The sequence below is a fragment of the Lichenostomus cassidix genome, chromosome 5, assembly GCF_008360975.1.
Source record: "Lichenostomus cassidix isolate B80296 chromosome 5, HeHo_3.0, whole genome shotgun sequence".
Lineage (NCBI taxonomy): Eukaryota > Metazoa > Chordata > Aves > Passeriformes > Meliphagidae > Lichenostomus > Lichenostomus cassidix.
In genome coordinates, this window is record NC_139486.1 from 56,456,191 (window position 1) to 56,473,979 (window position 17,789).

At 43.8% G+C, this 17,789-nt stretch overlaps 1 protein-coding gene across 1 annotated transcript; it reads right to left on the reverse strand.

Annotated features, from left to right (window-relative positions):
- Positions 1-14,325: 14,325 nt before the first annotated feature.
- KCNJ11 (potassium inwardly rectifying channel subfamily J member 11) lies at positions 14,326-17,620 on the reverse strand. Its single transcript, XM_085063231.1, has one exon. It carries the CDS (start codon positions 17,542-17,544, stop codon positions 16,342-16,344), a length of 1,203 nt encoding a protein of 400 aa, XP_084919357.1. The 5' UTR covers positions 17,545-17,620; the 3' UTR covers positions 14,326-16,341.
- Positions 17,621-17,789: the final 169 nt, after the last annotated feature.

Below are 17,789 nucleotides of genomic sequence, written 5' to 3' on the forward strand. Positions count from 1 at the left end.
CTCTAGGCAACCTGTGCCAGAGCCTCACCATCCTCACAGTAAAGAATTTCCTTGTAATATCTAACCTAATATCTAATCTAATCCTGCCCTCTTTAGTTGGAGTCCATTCCCCCTTGTCCTGTCACTACATGTCCTTGTAAAAAGTTTCTTTCCATCTTTCTCATAGGCTCCCTTCAGGAGCCACAATTAGGTCACCCTGAAGCCTTCTCCTCAGGAGTCCTTCCTGTTTGCCCTCCATTTCTTGCTTTCTGGGAAGATGTGAATTTAAAATAAGATGTAAGAGATCTTGTGTTCCTCCCTGGCACCAGCTGCCTCACTGCAGTAGCTGTTCACTAATTAGGTACTCGAATGCTCAGTTTTCTATATTCACAAAAGTACAAAACAAACTAATTAAAATCCTTCTGTGCCACAGCATTACAAACTCTAAACACCACCCACACACTCGTTGACAAAACAGAGATCCCAAAGAAGGTGAAGCACCCATGGTCTTAGTAACACATTTTTTATGGGTTGCATTTTATGCTTAGAGATTTTGCTTTCATGGCCAGGTGTTGGCCAATTCAGGATGTGAGAATGGCTGGGGCAAGGTGTCTCTCAATATCCACAGGATGTGATGCCATATCCAGCCACATTAGAATTTTCCATCTTCTAAATGTATCTGGATTGGGAAAAAACATGATGTATGGTGGGATTTTGTAGAGAAGTGAAGCTTTGAACTAGGGCTTGTCCTTTGGTGATTTGTGCAAAAATAGGCAGCAGATGCCAAGAGATGTCCCTAAGGTTGGTCCCAGTTGTACCAAGGCTGTGAAATGAGGGTTGCATCTGACAACAGCAATACTGACTATAGTTTAGTTACATTTCTAAAAATGAATTGTTTATTTTTACATAATGAGAAAAGAGGGAACGAGTTTGAGTCCAATTATTTATGCATCCACAGACAGCAAATATCAAAACCATCTACAGTTACCCTAACGTTACCTAATGCCTTAAGAGCTACACTTGCCAGAATCAGGTTATATCCAAGAGTCACAGTTTTTATAATTATACTATCAAAAACTGTGCTAAATAACACCCTACCTACTTGCTTGTGTGGTAAAGCACAGTATCAGTGAGGTAAAATACATTTTTCAGAGATAACCTAGTTGGTAAACCTGGTGTAATTTTCAGTGACAAAGGCAGGGATGGAGCAGCACTACAGCATTGACCTCCCCATTCTTTGCCCCTTTTCCATCAATTTAAGCAGCTGTTAGTCTGAGTGACTGCACAGCAATTGCTGCTCAGTCTCTGTGCAAACAACTCATATTTACTCAAATGTGTATTTCCTTAAACACATAACAGCTCCCAGCTGGCATCTCCCAAGAAACTGCCCACTGAGCCATTTCTGTGTTAGAGAAGGTGTCAAGGCATACAATGCACAGTTTCCCCTCCAATATCTCATTTCACACCCTCTCTCACTATCTTATCATTGCTGTTAATAATACATTGAGAAGAGGGCTTCCATTTTCTGCTCCCTGTCCCTGTGGACAGTGGAGAAAATGGGATAGAGGCACAGGCAGCCCTGTAACTCCACTGTGCTCACACCAGGCTATCCCAATTCACAAATCCAGGGCCCACCTCGGAGAATTTCCATTCACAGCAAGGCACTGCACACTCCAGCAGCCGTGAGCAGAGTTCCTGAGCCCACGCCAGTCCCACAGGCTGTGCAGACCTTGCCAGCCTTTCAGTGCCACGGAGAAGTCGTCCAACATCTGCCACCGCGCAGGGATGTCTCACCCAACAAGCCCAGGGTTGCACAGCATCTCCTCACTAGAGGGAGTCTCGACACAAGGATTCCTGAGCCCATCCGGAGCTAATTAACAAGCAGAGTGCTAGCATAATAGAAAAGGATGTTGAAAACTGAACGGTCCCCGAAAAACCGAACAAAAACAGCTGCCATGGCTCAGTAAGGCTTTATTTTTTTCTTCTACAAAACGCATTTCTTACACGATGCTGTTTCCTTTTGAAAAACACCCTGAAAGTGCAAACGAGCACTAAGCTAATGATGCTCTTCCCGAATACAGACATGTCTGTACCAGGCTTATCTCCAAGCACATCACACCACAACTGGATAACAACTCGAGGATTAGCTGGGATTTAAAACCCCAAGATACTTGACCGTGAAAAGCTACTGTTTACATTTCTAGCTTGAAACCACAGTCCTGGAGCAGGCTCCAGTGTGTTAGTGAAACAAAAAAAGCAACACCTGTACTGTTTCTGGAGGAAACAGGATTATACAGGCACCACCAGCTCCTGGGCACTCCTGAGGCTGCTCAAGAAACAGCTTCTTGGGATGCAAGTTCTTATTTTTATCCCTCAGGAGGTCTAAAGGTTAAAATCGCATATATTAAAGCCACTTTTGGGATGTTACTTCACTTGGTCTCTGAAGCTCCCAGGGAAGTGTGATCACCAAGGAGCAGCCAAGAAAACTCATAAAAATCATCCTGTTAAATATGACAACTCAGATAAAGGAACAAGGAGTTGTCATCCAGGCACACCTTAAATTTTGAGCAATTTTCCTGTATCCCTAATTTAATTGTCTGTGTTTAGTGTTATGCTGCTCACTGCATATAAAGCCACAGCTCAATTTCAACTTTGTTAGTTTTATAATTCTTAGCTTTAATACCCTCTTTCCAAGCATTTTATTTTTCAACAAGAGGAAAATTAAGTGCTGTAAATATTCATTAATTTGTGTTCATTGAGTATTATAAAATGTGAAAGAACTTTAAAAAAACCACACTATTCCTAGTCTAAATAACTATCTGTATTTGAACTTGCTACTTTGTTTTCAGACAAGAAAAATAACCAGCCAGTTATCCATCCTGATGAGTTGATTTAGTTCGATCTACAGATAATGACAGCATCACCACAATAACCTTTATTAATTTATCTATGAATTATTCACAGGTCCCAAGCTGCATTTTAGTTGGCTCAGTCTTTGGATTAACTGCTGCTTGTCTTCCTCTTGGGCTGAGCTTTCCTGTGCATAAAGCACTGTCAACCACATCAGTGGTTTCCAGGGTCTAAATTTCAATTCTGATTGCATTACAATTTTTACATTGAAAACTGTTCCTTGCAGATGGTTTTACTCCGAGGATAATGGGAAGGATGACAGACTGCAGCCAGCACTGGAATCCTCCTTACCACGACTGTGATTTTAACCCCAAAAGCAACACTCACACGCCTTTGCTGCTGTTTGCTTCAAGGCAAAAGTTTTCCTTGGGCTCCTTGGCAGCTGCAGTTGGGCTGGAGATTGCTAAGCCATCTGTGCCTGACGTGGCACTGCAGCCCTGCCAGCTCCTGCATGTTTCATCACAGCTCAGCTTTCAGTCTAGACGTGTCCTAAATGTTTCAGACGTCCCTTGGGCTCCTCGGGACAAAGCCAGGGTGGCACCAAGTGGGCACAGAGCATTTTCTTTTTAAATTTAAAAACAAACAACCCCTTCCACCAAATTAAAAAACCCTCAAAGACATGTTGCTGTGTGGTAGTTATGAAACAGGGAAAAGATAGTGCTGGGACTAGATGCAGTGCATTCACATCCTGCCACAAATCCCTGGCTGAAGAGATGCAGTTTGACCCAAAAAATGGCTAAAATACATCATCCTGCTGATGCCTGACGTGCAGGTCTTATCAGGGGAACTTCAAAGTGGTAACTCCCAGCTGCTTGATGACAGGGCTTCTTTATTATTAAACTGTGACAAACATGCATCTAAATAAGCCCTTCCCAAACAAATTCAGAGAGAATAAACTTTGGAGGCTCCCTGGCTGCAGCTGACTCTCAGTCACACATCTGGCAACACTGGTGGATTAAAGACTATTTAAATAATTGCAGCTTTTCAATTAAAAGAATGTAATTGCATGCTTAAAAGCAATAAAATACTTTAACACACTATCACAGTCCAGTATCTAAACCTTTGTAAAGTGAAGAACCAACTCATGTTCATGAGTTGGGGGGGAAAAAAAAAAGCTAACTCCAGCTTATTTTAGGCAGCCACTTGCCCTGTGTAAATGCAGCTCACTTCTCACACAGCTCCTCAATGCTGCCCAGAAGCTGAGCAGGCTGTCCAACACTTGGGCTAATTGTGCATTCACATACAAGGCTTTCCTTTTTTCCTTACAGCTCCTCCAAAACCAACAGCGTTCAAAGGAAGCATAGAAAACAAGGAGCTGTAGAAAAGAAGGAGCTGTTTTGAATCACCAGCTTGTGGGCTTTGGTCCCAAACCATTAGTACTCTAACTTTTTATCTGAAGTGTCCACGATAGAGTGCACATTTTCCTCTGACCCACAAAGCAATGCTGCAGAAGAGAAAGCAATCCTGCTAAAGAACCAGGGGGGTCTGAAAGCTTTTCAGTTTCAGGCACACATAGGGGAGAACGGAACTTTCATGCACTGTTGGTCATAGCCAGTGGATCTCCCTAACCAGGAAAAGCAAACACATCTTGGCGTTTTCTTAAGAGAAATTTAACCTCTGCACAGGGTGCAACCATGAATCCCATCCCTCCCCAGCCCTTTTCTTTTTGCCTGTGCCCTGTGCTCCCAGCATGGCTTTCCCTGGGGGTCATGGTGCTCAGTGTCTGGGAGAGGGGCAAACCCCCATCCAGCACCTTGCAGTGCTCTCTTATCTTGATAAAAATGCCTAGAAATCTGGTGATTTGCTTTTTCAGCCCCACCAGTGCTGGAGGCAGTGTGCAATGCTTAAGGAGCACACCAGCTGCTGTGAAGGCTCTTCAACTTGCAGAGCCCATTCCTTCTCTCCTGAAGAAATTGAACTCTTTAGGCAAAAAAATGCTGAGAGGCTCTCAGCAGGATCCTCTGCAGATCCTGGAGTTAAGGACAAAGGTTCTCTTGCTGCTGGAGACAAAACTGCATTGCGAAGAAAACCTAATTCCATTTTCACAAGCACAGACAGCTCATTGCTGATGCTGCACATTCAAAGGATCCTTCAAGGAAACCCTCTCCATTTACAAGGTGACTCTCTTGTTCCGTGTCCTCTGGGCAGTTTATGCTTTCCTCTTTGGTCCACTTGGAAACATCTGGAGAGGACACACTGCCTTTAAACCTGTGTTAGCTCTGCCATGAGTCAAATCTGCTCCAAGTCTGCCCTGGAGGGAGGTGAGTCCTGGATGTCCAGCTTTGTAAGCACTGACACACCAGAAATAGAGAGTTTGGAGAGGGCTGGGCCTAAGGAGCAACACAAGTACTCTTCCTGATAAGATTTCACAGGATTTGTCACGAATTTTCTTAATAAAGTGTTAAGGAAAAACCCAAATAGAATCCCACACAGACCTGATTGTCCCACTGTGAAACATCTACAGTGTACTGCACTTGCAAGCCAACACATAAAAAAGAAAGAAAAACGTAGATGTAGATCCAAATCTAGCCTGAGGATTAGATTAAGCTGGAAAAACAGAGTTACCCTGAGAATTTCAGTGTCCATGGCATCTGTATTCCTGTCTACCCTGCTGAACACCAGAGAGCCTAATCCACTGAATAATGGTCTTTGAAGGTTTTAAGAAACTCTTACAAGAAAATAACTTTTAAAAAGGGAAAACAAAAAGGAAAGAATACCACTTGGAGTTTGTGCTTTCCTGATGAAGCATATTTTAATAGGATGACACTGACCCTTTAAGAGAGAATAAACAGATTATTCCTCCTGCAGCAGGGAAACCACTTGTACTTTGTAATTTGTAAGTCTTTAAATTGTGCTGGCATAGCTGTTTCAGGGACATGAGAAGGACCAGCAAGGAGGAGCCTGGAACTTCATAAGTCAGGGAAAATAAAACATGTAATTACATGGTACATTTGTTACAGAAGCCTTGTAGTTGGATGAGTACTAAATTAATATAAATAAATGCATTTTCATATCCAGAGAACTAGAAGTTAGCTGTGTTCAAGCTGGCAAAGGAACATTATTTTTCACATTTCTTACTGAGACTGAATTCCTCTTGCTTCCTGTATAAATAACCAAACATCTAAATACCAAGAGATAAATAATCAAGTTTCTTTGAACTCCTTTTTACATCTTTATCTGCTTAACTAGCAGTAGGAAATACTCTACAGTTTCTCTGTGTCTGTGTGCAGAGAGTAAGTGGTTTCTGACCTAAAGAGACTCAAATCCAGTGGTTATTGGAGGAGGATATAATCCAGGATCATGTCAGACAAGAGCTACTGGGCCACTCAGGCAACTGCTTCTACCTATATCCTGTGCATCAGACACACTACAGCTTTCATATTTGTTAAAAAAAAAAAAGTTGTTTCAAAGCCTGGAGGAATCTATTTAGGAAAAAAAAAAAAAAAGACATTTCTAAGGCTCTCAGGTATGTATAATACATCTCTGTTGTTCTCTCACTGCAAGGGCAGTGCAGAGCACTATTTAATGCAATCTGTAGGGGACAATAATTTTGTTTCAGCTGGACAGAGTCATTGGGGCCAGGAAGGTGTAACTCATGAGTCACTGCAGGCACAGCTCAGCCCAGGAGACCCTGGCTGTAGCTTTCTATCAAATCACTTCCTGCAGTGCTCCATGAGATATATCCCTCAGCATGTTATTTTTGCTATTGAGATTCTCTGCAAAAGCTCCAACAAACTCTTATAAATAAAGCCTGAATTTTGCTTTACTTGGGTTTTTGCTTTGCTTGAATTGCTTTATTTCAAATGAGTGAAGAATGTTATATTCCCCAGCATGAAGTGTTGAAAGTAAGGTGGTTGGGGAAAAAAATAAAAGCCACAAATTGAGGTTCTGTTATCTTTGATCCAGCCATTCCACCACCAATTTGCTCTCCATGAGATCACATCTGACAGGAACAATTTGTCTTTCCTTCTTCCCTCTCAACCACAAGATGTAATTTCATATTTACCCTGCTGTAAAATCCTCAAGGCTAGCAAGCAGTATGGATTTTACAATTCAACACTTGAGGAGTGTTAGCATCAAACCTTTGCCTGGAGTTTACTTCTTAACTAGCTTGTCCTCAAACCATAAATCTCCTTTTTCTTTAGCAAAGCACCAGAAGGTTTTAGCTGGTTGAGGATGGTGACTGGGCTGAAAACAGCCTGCTCAAGTCAAGTGCTTAATGGCCAGCATGTTGATAGGAGTCATACTTTGCTCTTATTCCTGCTGCCAGGAAAAAAACCTTAAAAACACCCTTTAGGAAGGGACATTTCTCCCTTTTAAAACATGCAGTGTGACACACTATGTGTGCACACAGGTGAGTGCAGTGGCCAGCTGTGCCCAGGTACAGAGCACCCCAAACCCAACACACACATTCTTTTGCTCTGCTGAAATCCTTTCCTCTGCAATAAATCACTCTTGGCTTCGTGTCCCAAGAGTATTTTACTGCAGCAGTTTTTCAAAGGAAGACATTGTCTCTTGACTTAGCAAAGCCTTCAGCTGTCTCCATGAGATGAGGAATTTCTACACAAACCACAGTCAATGGGACTGTGTGTCTTGGACTTTCCATATCAAATTTTGTACCTCTCAACATCAAACATAAGTTTAGAACAAGCCTTTCAACTCAAGCTTGCAGGCAACCTGTATTATTTCATAATTTTTCACACACTCTTAGAAGTTACTTTAAATTTGGTTTAAATTTAGTTTGCAAATCCTCAAGCTTCTTTCAGCGTGGTTGGATAAATGAACAAGAGACCATACTAAATTATTGGGGGTATTGGAGTCTTACCTAAAGGAGATGATATCTTCAAGGAAGTATTTCTGTATGTCAGAATTATGTGGAAATTTTCAATTTTCCACCCCAATGAATGAGGTATAGCTACAAAGCAAACTTTAAAAACAAACTCACAAAACTTTCCACCTCTAACTCACTAAGGACCAAGTCAAACCTCTTAACAATTACTGATCAGCAATTTTTAAAAATTTATTTAAACTGTTTCAGGAGAATGAATGAAATGTGAGTGCCAGCACATTATTTTAGCCAGGCATTCTCTGAGCCACATCCAGACTTTCTTAAAATCAGTAAGATGACATCTGTTGAATTTAGCACACTTTGGAGCAGTTTCCCTGAGAGTCAATGTGAAAAGCAGTGATGGATACTGAGTAAGGAGAACATACTACTGAAATTTTTTGTGGATTGGTATAAATTGGGAGATACTTTTTAATGTGAGATGGTGGATTTTTCAACGGATGCACTAATTCCCTTTATAATAGGTCAGTATAAGATTATTACTATTGCAATTAATTTAATTCCTGCCCGCTTTGTAGAAGAAGCTACTAGGGCTGCTAATAAACTTTGTCTACTAAACAGCAAATCAAAGGCACATAAAATATTTATCACTTTAGAACAGAACAAAACTGTACAGGCCATTCTGATGATATCACTGCTAAGCAGGATCCTCACCTCAGCAGGCAAACATCTCTGGAATAGATGATAAGTGAGAGGATTCAGCAGCTGCTTGGCCCTACATTGCCTACAGAACTCCAGGTTTGGGATCAGCCACATGCATGTGGAATGGGAAGAAACAGGCAGAATCTGTATTATCCATCACCACCAAAGAAGTTGTCTCCAGGTTGATTTTAACAGTTTTTAAACAAAGCTTTGGGTTTTTTACATGAAAGTCAGCTGAAGGTAAGGGATTCCTGGCAGTCCAGAGAGGTTCAGAGATAAAGGTTTTGAACACACAAGTTTCACACTGGGTTTGCTCCAGGCCAGGTCCAAACAATAGGAACAAGGTGGCAGGGAGTCTGATATTTATTGTCTCTTCAGGTAGTTATTTAACATTACAGGACATCAGTGAAATGTGGAAATTACAGTTTTAATAGTAAAACACAAACAACTCGGCCAGTGTGACACATTTATGGAGTGGCTTTGCTGCCAAAACATTTACTCTCTTTTCTCTGAGAAAATAAAAGAAACAATTCTGGTCCATCTAGCCAAGAAGCAGCTCCCATTTTGAAGATAAATGTGCATTTCTGCACATCCAAAGGCTACTGTGATGTGACACTTTAGTGCTGGGTGTGTGGAAGGAATAGAAACTGGGTGAGTTTAGTTATCTGGTTTAAGGGGCTGTTCCCATTTGAGAAAAAAAAAGTAGAAAATAAGGACTGGATGAGGATAGGTCTGGTTTACTCTCCTATATAACATGCAAAAAGAAAACTGAGTGAAGAATGTAGGCTCAGATGTGAGGTTTCTACTGAAGATGAGACTTGTGAGGAAACACAAATTTTAAAATTTGACTTAGCTCCACTTAGAAAAGAAAATGGACCCTTCAGTGAACACAGAGCTACACATAAGAGCAGAAACATTTGTTATACTACAATATAATAGTAGTATATACCCTGACTGGTAGTATTGTAATTCAAGAGTTCTGACCATGGGTCACAGGGCTATGGCATGCTGTGGAACTTTCAATTCTATTTTTCTGCTTAAACAAGAGCACAACAGAAGTGATATGCTTTTCAGGCTTCATACAGTAACAAGCAAAGTAAGCAGGAAAACGATTCAATTAAATTAATAACAACTTTGGTGTAATTAAAGAAAGGAAACATGAAAGAACAACCTTTCAAACCAAATAATCAAACATCACTATCAAAAGCATCCAGTTATTAAAGCAGGTGGCTTCTAAGTGTAAAGACTTCAGTTATGAATATCCAGGCAACATTTGAGAGAAGAAAATCTGAGAAAATAGCAGCTAGTTCCTACAAAGTCACTTCTAAAGACAGATACTGATTTTGGAAAAATATTTGTTTACTGCTTATAATTTAGATAAACTCTCAGCAAGCACTAGCTTTCCCCATGGTAGATGTAGGCAGCCATTAGTTCTTGCAAATGGAGCCAAAATTTACCACCATTTTACACAAAGATGCTGCTCTCTGGGCACTCTGCTCCACCACAACCCATATTTTCCACAAGAACATCACTCTGATCTTCCTGCTCATCTCACTGCTTCTTTTCTCTACCACGAAATAAGCATCACCTTGCCAACTCTTACTGCTCAAGTTTTAAAGCTAATAGAGCTAACAGCTTTATTGTCCACATTACTGTAAGCAAACACTCACCAGGAGACAGTGAGAACTTATGATTAGAGAATTGTTTTCGCTGGAAAAGAACCTCAAAGTTGGCAAATGCAACCATTAGCCCAGCACTGCCCAGTCCAACACTAAACTGTGTTGCTCAGTACCACACCCACACAGCTTTACACACCTCCCTGGGCAGCCTGGTCCAATGCCTGAGCACCCTTCCAATGCAAAACTTTTCCCTAATATCCAATCTCAACCTCCCCTGGCATAACTTGAGGCCATTTGCTCTTGTCCTGTCCCCTGCTACTTGCAAAAAAGAGACCAACATCCCCCTGACTAAAACCTCCTTTCAGGCCTGTGACAAGAGCATGACATAAACACCCAAGAAATTAAAATGCCATAGCAAAAAGGATTATACAATATGCATGAGGACCATATTCTCTCAGGCTTGAGAAAAGGAAATAAAACAAGGTTTTTACTCACAAGGCAGAGGAAGAAGTTCCCAGGAGATGCTGAAGACAAGAGACAGCAAGGCTATTGCAGCAAAGGCTCCATCAGAGACTATTGGAGTCAGCTGCCCACCCCATTATCCTAACAGTGCCCAACCCTAAGGGGGAAATCCTGGTGCTAATGAACTCCCTGGCAAGCCCTCTTGGATTTGAAGGCCTGGGAATTAAAATGAGAGTTGGATTTGAAGTTCATTGAAGTCAAAAGTTCCTACTGCTGGCGCTGATGCTCCCTGACAATTTCCATGCTTCAACGCTCAGGAATAACATTATTGTGAATATAACAACAAAACTCCACTCAGGAATAACAGTATTGTGAATATAACAACAATAATGGTATTTACATCCTGTGCCTCCTCTCCTGGGCAGAGAGCAAAGGCAAAGCTTATAAGCAAGTTTTGGCCACTTAAAATAGTGAACGAACAAGGAGCAGCTAGAGGAGGAAAAGGGTGGCAGCGCTGCTCCCAGCAGCTCAGCTCCTGTGAGGGAAGGGACAAGGGGACAAGTTTCCCTGTGCAGCCACTGTCCTGAGGCCTCTATCCCCTCCAGTCCACATGGGATTGCCATTTAATGCTGTTCAGCTCTGCAGCGAGGGGCTGGTTGGGAAACCTCATGGGTGGTGCCATCTCCACACAAACTCTGAGTTAGTCAGGCATAGAGGCAAGTGGCAAAGGAGGGCTGCAGGTTCTGATTCTTGAAAATTTCTGTTTAAACTGAGTCATTGCCCTGTGATAACTCATTAAAGTCACGCTGTAAATTAAAACAGGAGAGTAAGCCAGAAAAACATGCAGCATATTCTGCAGGCACCCAGCAGTGCTCAGAGCAGTATCTGCAGCCTCTCAAGAATGTCTTCTGCTCTTTTAATAGTTCTCCTTGGTGGGGTGTGGAGGTTTGTATCACATATCTTTCTCCCGTTGCTGGATCAAAAATAGTGCACTGAGTCACTGGTTACAGGCAGTCTGAATGTCCCCAGCCATGCTGAGCACAGATCCAGCTCCCCACAGCCTCCTTCTCACCCAAAACTGCACCTCTGCTCCACAAAGGGCTGCAGGGAGGCCAAAATCCCTCTCCCTGCTGCAGCACGTGCTTCCAGCAGGTTGGCACGTGATGTCCTCTGATCCAAAAATACACTGGAAGGGGTGGGAATTTTTCTGCTGCCTTCCAGGAAGCTTGGACCAGGGCTGCTGGGTTGGAGATGCCCACCCTGGAATGGGGCAGCTGGCCCTGGATGAATGGAGTGCCACATGGGAATGTGCCCTGCCAACAGCACTCGTCCTGCCCATTTTTAGTGGCAACACCAGGATGGCTTTGGCACTGGGAGAGGGAAAGGTGTAACCAGGGAGCCTAAAATGTAGTGATTTTGAACCTCAACCTCTTCTCGTTAGCCCTCATCTGAAGAGCTGAACCGCTTCCATTCCACACAGACCTGCAGAATGATCAACAGGGAGCAATCCATGGTGGTTTATCGATATCCAGTTCCCAGGAATAGATATTTCCATGCTTTGTACAAGTAATCACGGTGGAAGTTGGAAGCGTGACAATTTCACAGAGGTTTTTGGGTTTCTAGTATCTCTTTTAATTTTGTATTTTACTCCCCAAAACATTCCTGTGCTTTGTCCCAAATCAAAACAATCTGTGCTAGCACACCTACAATAATTACCTTCAGGGGTGACTGAGGTACAAAGAGAGGAAAAGGAAGGAAAACATGAAGAAACAAACTAAGTTTTGAAAGAACTGTTAATTACTCATTAGTTTGCTATTATTAACTGTTAGTACATAACTAACCACAAGGGTCAGACCCCAGAAAGTCCCCCTAACACTGCTTCCAGCAGGGCTCTGCTGAGACTCTGTTGTGACTTGTACCTTGCTCAACAAGCAGCAATATTTACCCACTGGGTTGAGCAATGCTGATCATGTTCAGCCTGCAGTCTGGCTCTACAGGGCAGCCTGAATTTTGACATTGACCCTGTTGTTAATCTATGCTAGCATGCAGACCTTGGCCTTGTTAGAGGCTCTCATTCCAGCCTCTCATGTCTGCTTTTTAGGTCTCTGATCTCTCATCTCAGCATCATCACACCTCTGCTGGTGATTGAAAAAAAAAAAAATTTATTACTGCTTGATATTGTCTTCAAACTGTCTGGGTTTTAAATGTATTGGTTTTGTATCCCTGACTCTCTTTTGCCTCATAATGCCACCTCATCAGTTTTGTTGCTATTAAACAGAGGCATGTCCTACTGACATACACTGCTCTGACACTGTACTTCCCATGTGCCTTGAGGGGTGAAGGGGCAAAGTCAGACCTAGTAATAATCTAATTTTGTGTACATATGTCCCTTGATTTCACTAAGAAATGCAACATGAACTGATATGCCCAGTGGCTCACCAGCAGTCACTGCAAGTATTTTAAAACTATGGCATGTAAGTGTTCTGCAGTCTCCCTCTCTGATTAACCAGCTCTGTGATCCTTCTCTCCATCCAAGCAGCTCACAAACTCCCATTTGGAAGCACTAAACAGCGTGAACCTGCGAGTACAAACTGACAATGATCTCCTGAAGCACACCACAGGCAATTCCAGGGACTCCGCTGGTCCTGCCACACCCAAAACTCATCACTGGGTCCCATCATGAAACCTACAATTCCTATTTTTGGTGTCCAGGTCCACAGCTCAGCCAGGGCAAGCCCTGAGCATGGGATGGAGCCTCCAGCTTCCCTCACACCACCTTCCCAGGGGACACGTGGGAGCCACAGCTCTCCCCACTGCTCAGCAGCATCCAAACTGTGATTCCACCTACCAAAAAGCAGCCGTAGGCTGAGAAGGAAAGTTCAAAAGCCCACTCACTTTTGAGTTCAACGGTGGAAAACACAGCGTTTGCTCACTGCTAGGAATGAGGACTTTTCTGTGTCAAATGATAGCAGTGATGCCTTCTTCAGAGCCTTCCCACAGAGAATGGGGGCGGTCAGCAGGAGGACAACATTAAGGACGATTTCAGATACCTGTGTTCCCAAATACTTCATAAATGACAAAGGAAAGGATGCCCAAAAAGAGGTAATACCCTTAGTGCAAAATAAACACACTCATCATTCCTTGCTCTGCCCCCAAAATGCTTCTGAATATTTTCAATGGTGAAAGAACAGAAGGATTTTAAATCACAACAATCCTGAGATTCGAAATCACCAGCATTTCAATTCAAATAATCCACTATGGTGCATTTAACAGCACAAATCCTGCCTTCCTCATAATATTACAATGCTTCTTTCTGCAAGACTTCAGAAAAATCAGGCAGAGTCTTGAAAAAAGATGGTCCTGACAGCAGCCCAGTGAACAGAAGCTGTTTCTCCCCATCTTTCCCCTCCCATCTCACAGGGAACAAAGAGAATTTTCCACCTCTCAGCTCCACAGATTTCCCCGAGGCAAAAAGAAGCTTGCATCAGCTCCTGAAAATAGTTGCATGGCATTGCTGCTGCAACTGCTTCACATTTAGGTCAAATCTTGAAAAGAGCTTTGAAATGCAACCGGAGCTGGAGAGATTTTATGAGAGAACCTTAAGGTGTATCTTATACATTGAAATAAGGAGACTATGGAGAGGCCAAAGATTTCAGGTCACTGGAAAGCAAACTAGTATTTAGTGTATGACTCCTGTCAGAACACAGCAGTGATTTTGTGACAGATGATAAAAGAATGACAAACTTTAGGAGGAATAAAGGTGCCCAGGAAATGCAGGGAGCTCTGCTGTAAATGTCCTCTGACAGGCAATGGGAGACAAACAGGGGCAGTAAATGGGAAAGACAGAAAAGAATGTGACAAATAAACTCAGTCTTACAGAAGAAATTTAATCATGTAAGGCATTTAATCATGCCCTATTTTTAAAAATAGCAGGGTGGTTATGATTACAAATAGAAAATGTCCCTTTTCAAATTTTCTTTGCTGACTACTTGCTAATGCTAGTTTTACCATCTTTTTTTTTGTGAAACCCATATCACACTATCAGAGCTGTTCACACAATAATATTGGTGTACTGGGGATTTAGAAACTGAGCAGGCATTTACTCCTGTAACTGACAGTCTGAGAATGCTCCATAAAACTGAAATACTTAAACAGTGAAAATATAACAAACACTTTTTCATTTTAACCCAATATTTGATTTCACCCAAACATTAATTTATTATAGATGCCTGAAAATATTCTGTAGTCACTATGGATGTTTTCTTATCCTTTTGAATGAGCTTGTCATACAGCTGCATTGATAAGGTATCAGAAATTTGCCATATTATTGCCAACACAAACTATTTCAGGTGTCTGTTGTGAACCACAGAACACACAGGACTTGATACTAGATCCTCTTTGAATAATTATGTGGAAAGTTAACTTGGTGCCTCTCTGCACAGCCTGTGTAACCAGGTGCTGGATCACTTCTGGGATGCTTATTTAGGTTTCATTTGGGCATTCCATTTATTTTACCTGGGTGGCAGCTTGCCCTGCAGTTAATGCTGGTGCTATCTCCTAATAACCCTGTGCAGAAATAAACTTGCTGCTGCAGCCAGTATCTCCAGAGAGTGGATCTGCAGGAGTGGGAGAAGGGGAATTGTTCCTGTTGTCACTGTGGGACTGAGAGAGTGAACATGGCTCCTTCATGTCTGCTGGTGAGTGACAGATCTCAGATTCAGCTAAAAACCGAGGCAGGCACCAGCTGCACAGGGAGGGCAGGATGGAACTGAGGAAAGGGAATAATTTCCTCAGCAGGAGTATGTTTTGTGACACAGCATCCCAGAAGTGACCATGCTGTCCTATACACCCCTCCTTGCTTAACCACAAAAACCTTGGCTTCTGTTACAAAAGGGAAAGGAGTAAAAGGCTTTCCCTGCTGCATGCAGATATAATTTCAGCATTCAGCACTGTCCTTTCATTCAAAATATGTAATTCTATTTTTATTCCCTGATTATCTAGCAGAATTCACCGTGACCCAAGGGAGAGGTTAATTTTTGTACTGAGTATCCTATTGCCATGTGGCTCCGGGAAGGAGAATGTCACTTCTCTTTATTTAGAAATTAAAATGCAGAATTTTTCCTATTTATGATTAATTTAAACCGTGTATTATCTGCTACTCCTTTTAAAGGCAAAGCATTGCTTACTCTCAGAAATGTACAGTCCAAAAAAGTATTCCTGAATGTTTTATTTTGGAAGTGTAAAGGTTTTTAAAATAAACGTAAGTAAATATTCAAATACATTTCATATTGCATGTGGTAGGAGTGGCTCCATACAATACAATATGGATGATGCAAATCCAGCAGTTAATTTCTTTGAGACATACAGTATAATATATAGACACTTCCAGATCTGGTCTTGTGTCATTGCCTGACCCTTTTGTTATCATTAAAATCCAGCCTACTTTATTAATTATTAATATTTTATTTTGCTGTATTGATTGATCAAGTTAGAAAAAAACCCACCAGTTAAAAACCTACTGACTTGTGAACACTGCAAGACCCTAAAAACTGCAGTCTCTGAGGATAAATATACGTTTATTTTTTGAGAAAATGTGTCATTACTTGCAGTCGAATCAATGCAGAATGATCGTGCAGTTGAATAGTCTGAATTGAAATTTAAAGCTGCAGACCATGATTTTCCCTGCTCCCTGTTCTGCTTGAAATCTCTCACACCTTTAAAAAAATATAATTAGCTTTAGATTTCCCCACAATAAATAACACCAGAACATACCTTGTGCTACCAACCTGAATTTTAAAAAAAAGTAAGAGGCCACCTCAGTGTTTTGAGTTCATGAGATCTTTCAGACACAAAGCCCTAACAGAGTTTCCCAGAGAGAAGGCATCAGGAAGGCTCATCGCTTATGGTAAACCTGGGCTTTAGCCTGACAGACCTCTTCCTTATTGTGCCTTTAGGGGACAGTGGCATGGTGTCCATGATGCTCTTGTCCTCCTCCAGCTGCCTGGCAGTGCACGAGGGTGTGGGCACCTTCACCGTGTTGCCAAACTTGGAGTAGTCCACCGAGTATCGCCCGTCCTCCTCCGCCACGATGGGCACGAACCTTTGGCCCCAGAGGATTTCATCCGCCAGGTAGGAGGTCCTGGCCTGCGTGGTGATGCCGGTGGTCTCCACCACCCCCTCCAAGATGACGATGATCTCCAGGTCCTCGTGGTGGTGCAGGTTCATGGGGGAGATGTCGTACAGCGGGCTGTTCTTGTCTATCACATGGTAGATGATGAGCGGCGAGACGAGGAAGATGCTGTTGCCCCCGACGGGGTTCTCCATCTGGATGTCGATCTGGTTGAGGGGCACCACCTCGCCCTCGAGGCTGGCGGTCTTCTTGACCACCTGCATGCGGATGGTGGCACTGATGATCATGCTCTTGCGCAGGTCGCCCACGCGCAGCATGAAGCACAGGCGTCCCTCGCGCAGCGCGATGACCGCGTGCTTGCTGAAGATGAGGGTCTCGGCCCGCCGGTGCGCCTGCGACGTCTTCATGAAGATGCAGCCCAGCATGATGGCGTTGATGACCAGCCCCACGATGTTCTGCACGATCAGCACCAGGATGGCGGCCGGGCACTCCTCCGTCACCATGCGCCCCCCGAAGCCGATGGTCACCTGCACCTCGATGGAGAAGAGGAAGGCGGAGGTGAAGGAGTGGATGCTGGTCACGCAGGGCACGAAGCCGGCCGGAGAGCCCGCCGTGCCCTCGGCGGGGTCCCGCTGCAGCCGGGTGCTGTGGTCCAGATCCCCGTGCGCGAAGGCGATGAGCCACCACACCATGCCGAACAGCAGCCAGCTGCACAGGAACGACATGGTGAAGATGAGCAGCGTGTGCGGCCACTTGAGGTCCACCAGCGTGGTGAAGACGTCCTGCAGGAAGCGCCCCTGCTCGCGGATGTTCTTGTGGGCCACATTGCAGGCGCCGTTCTTGCCCACGAAGCGCGCCCGCCTCTCCCTGGCGCGGTAGCGGGCGTGATCCGGCACATCCTCGGCCAGCCGGGTCAGCACGTACTCCTCGGGGATGATCCCCTTCCTCGACAGCATGGCTCCCGGGAGCGCCGGGCTGCGCGGATGGCTGCGCGGTGCCGCCCGGCTCGGAGCGCTCGGCGGGCGCGGAGGGGCGGCAGCGCCCGGCGCCGAGCGCGGAACGGAGCCGCCGCAGCCCCCGCTGCCGCAGCCCGCCCGGCAGCGCTGCCCGCCCGAGCTGGGGGCGTTCCTTTACCTTTTCACCCTCCTTTTTTTTTTCCCCCTTCCTCCGGAGGAAGGGTTTCGGGCCGCGGTCTGTATGG

Coding starts and splice junctions, on each gene's coding strand:
- KCNJ11 (XM_085063231.1), bottom strand. CDS start 17,544: ATGCTGTCGAGGAAGGGGATCATCCCCGAGGAGTACGTGCTGACCCGG.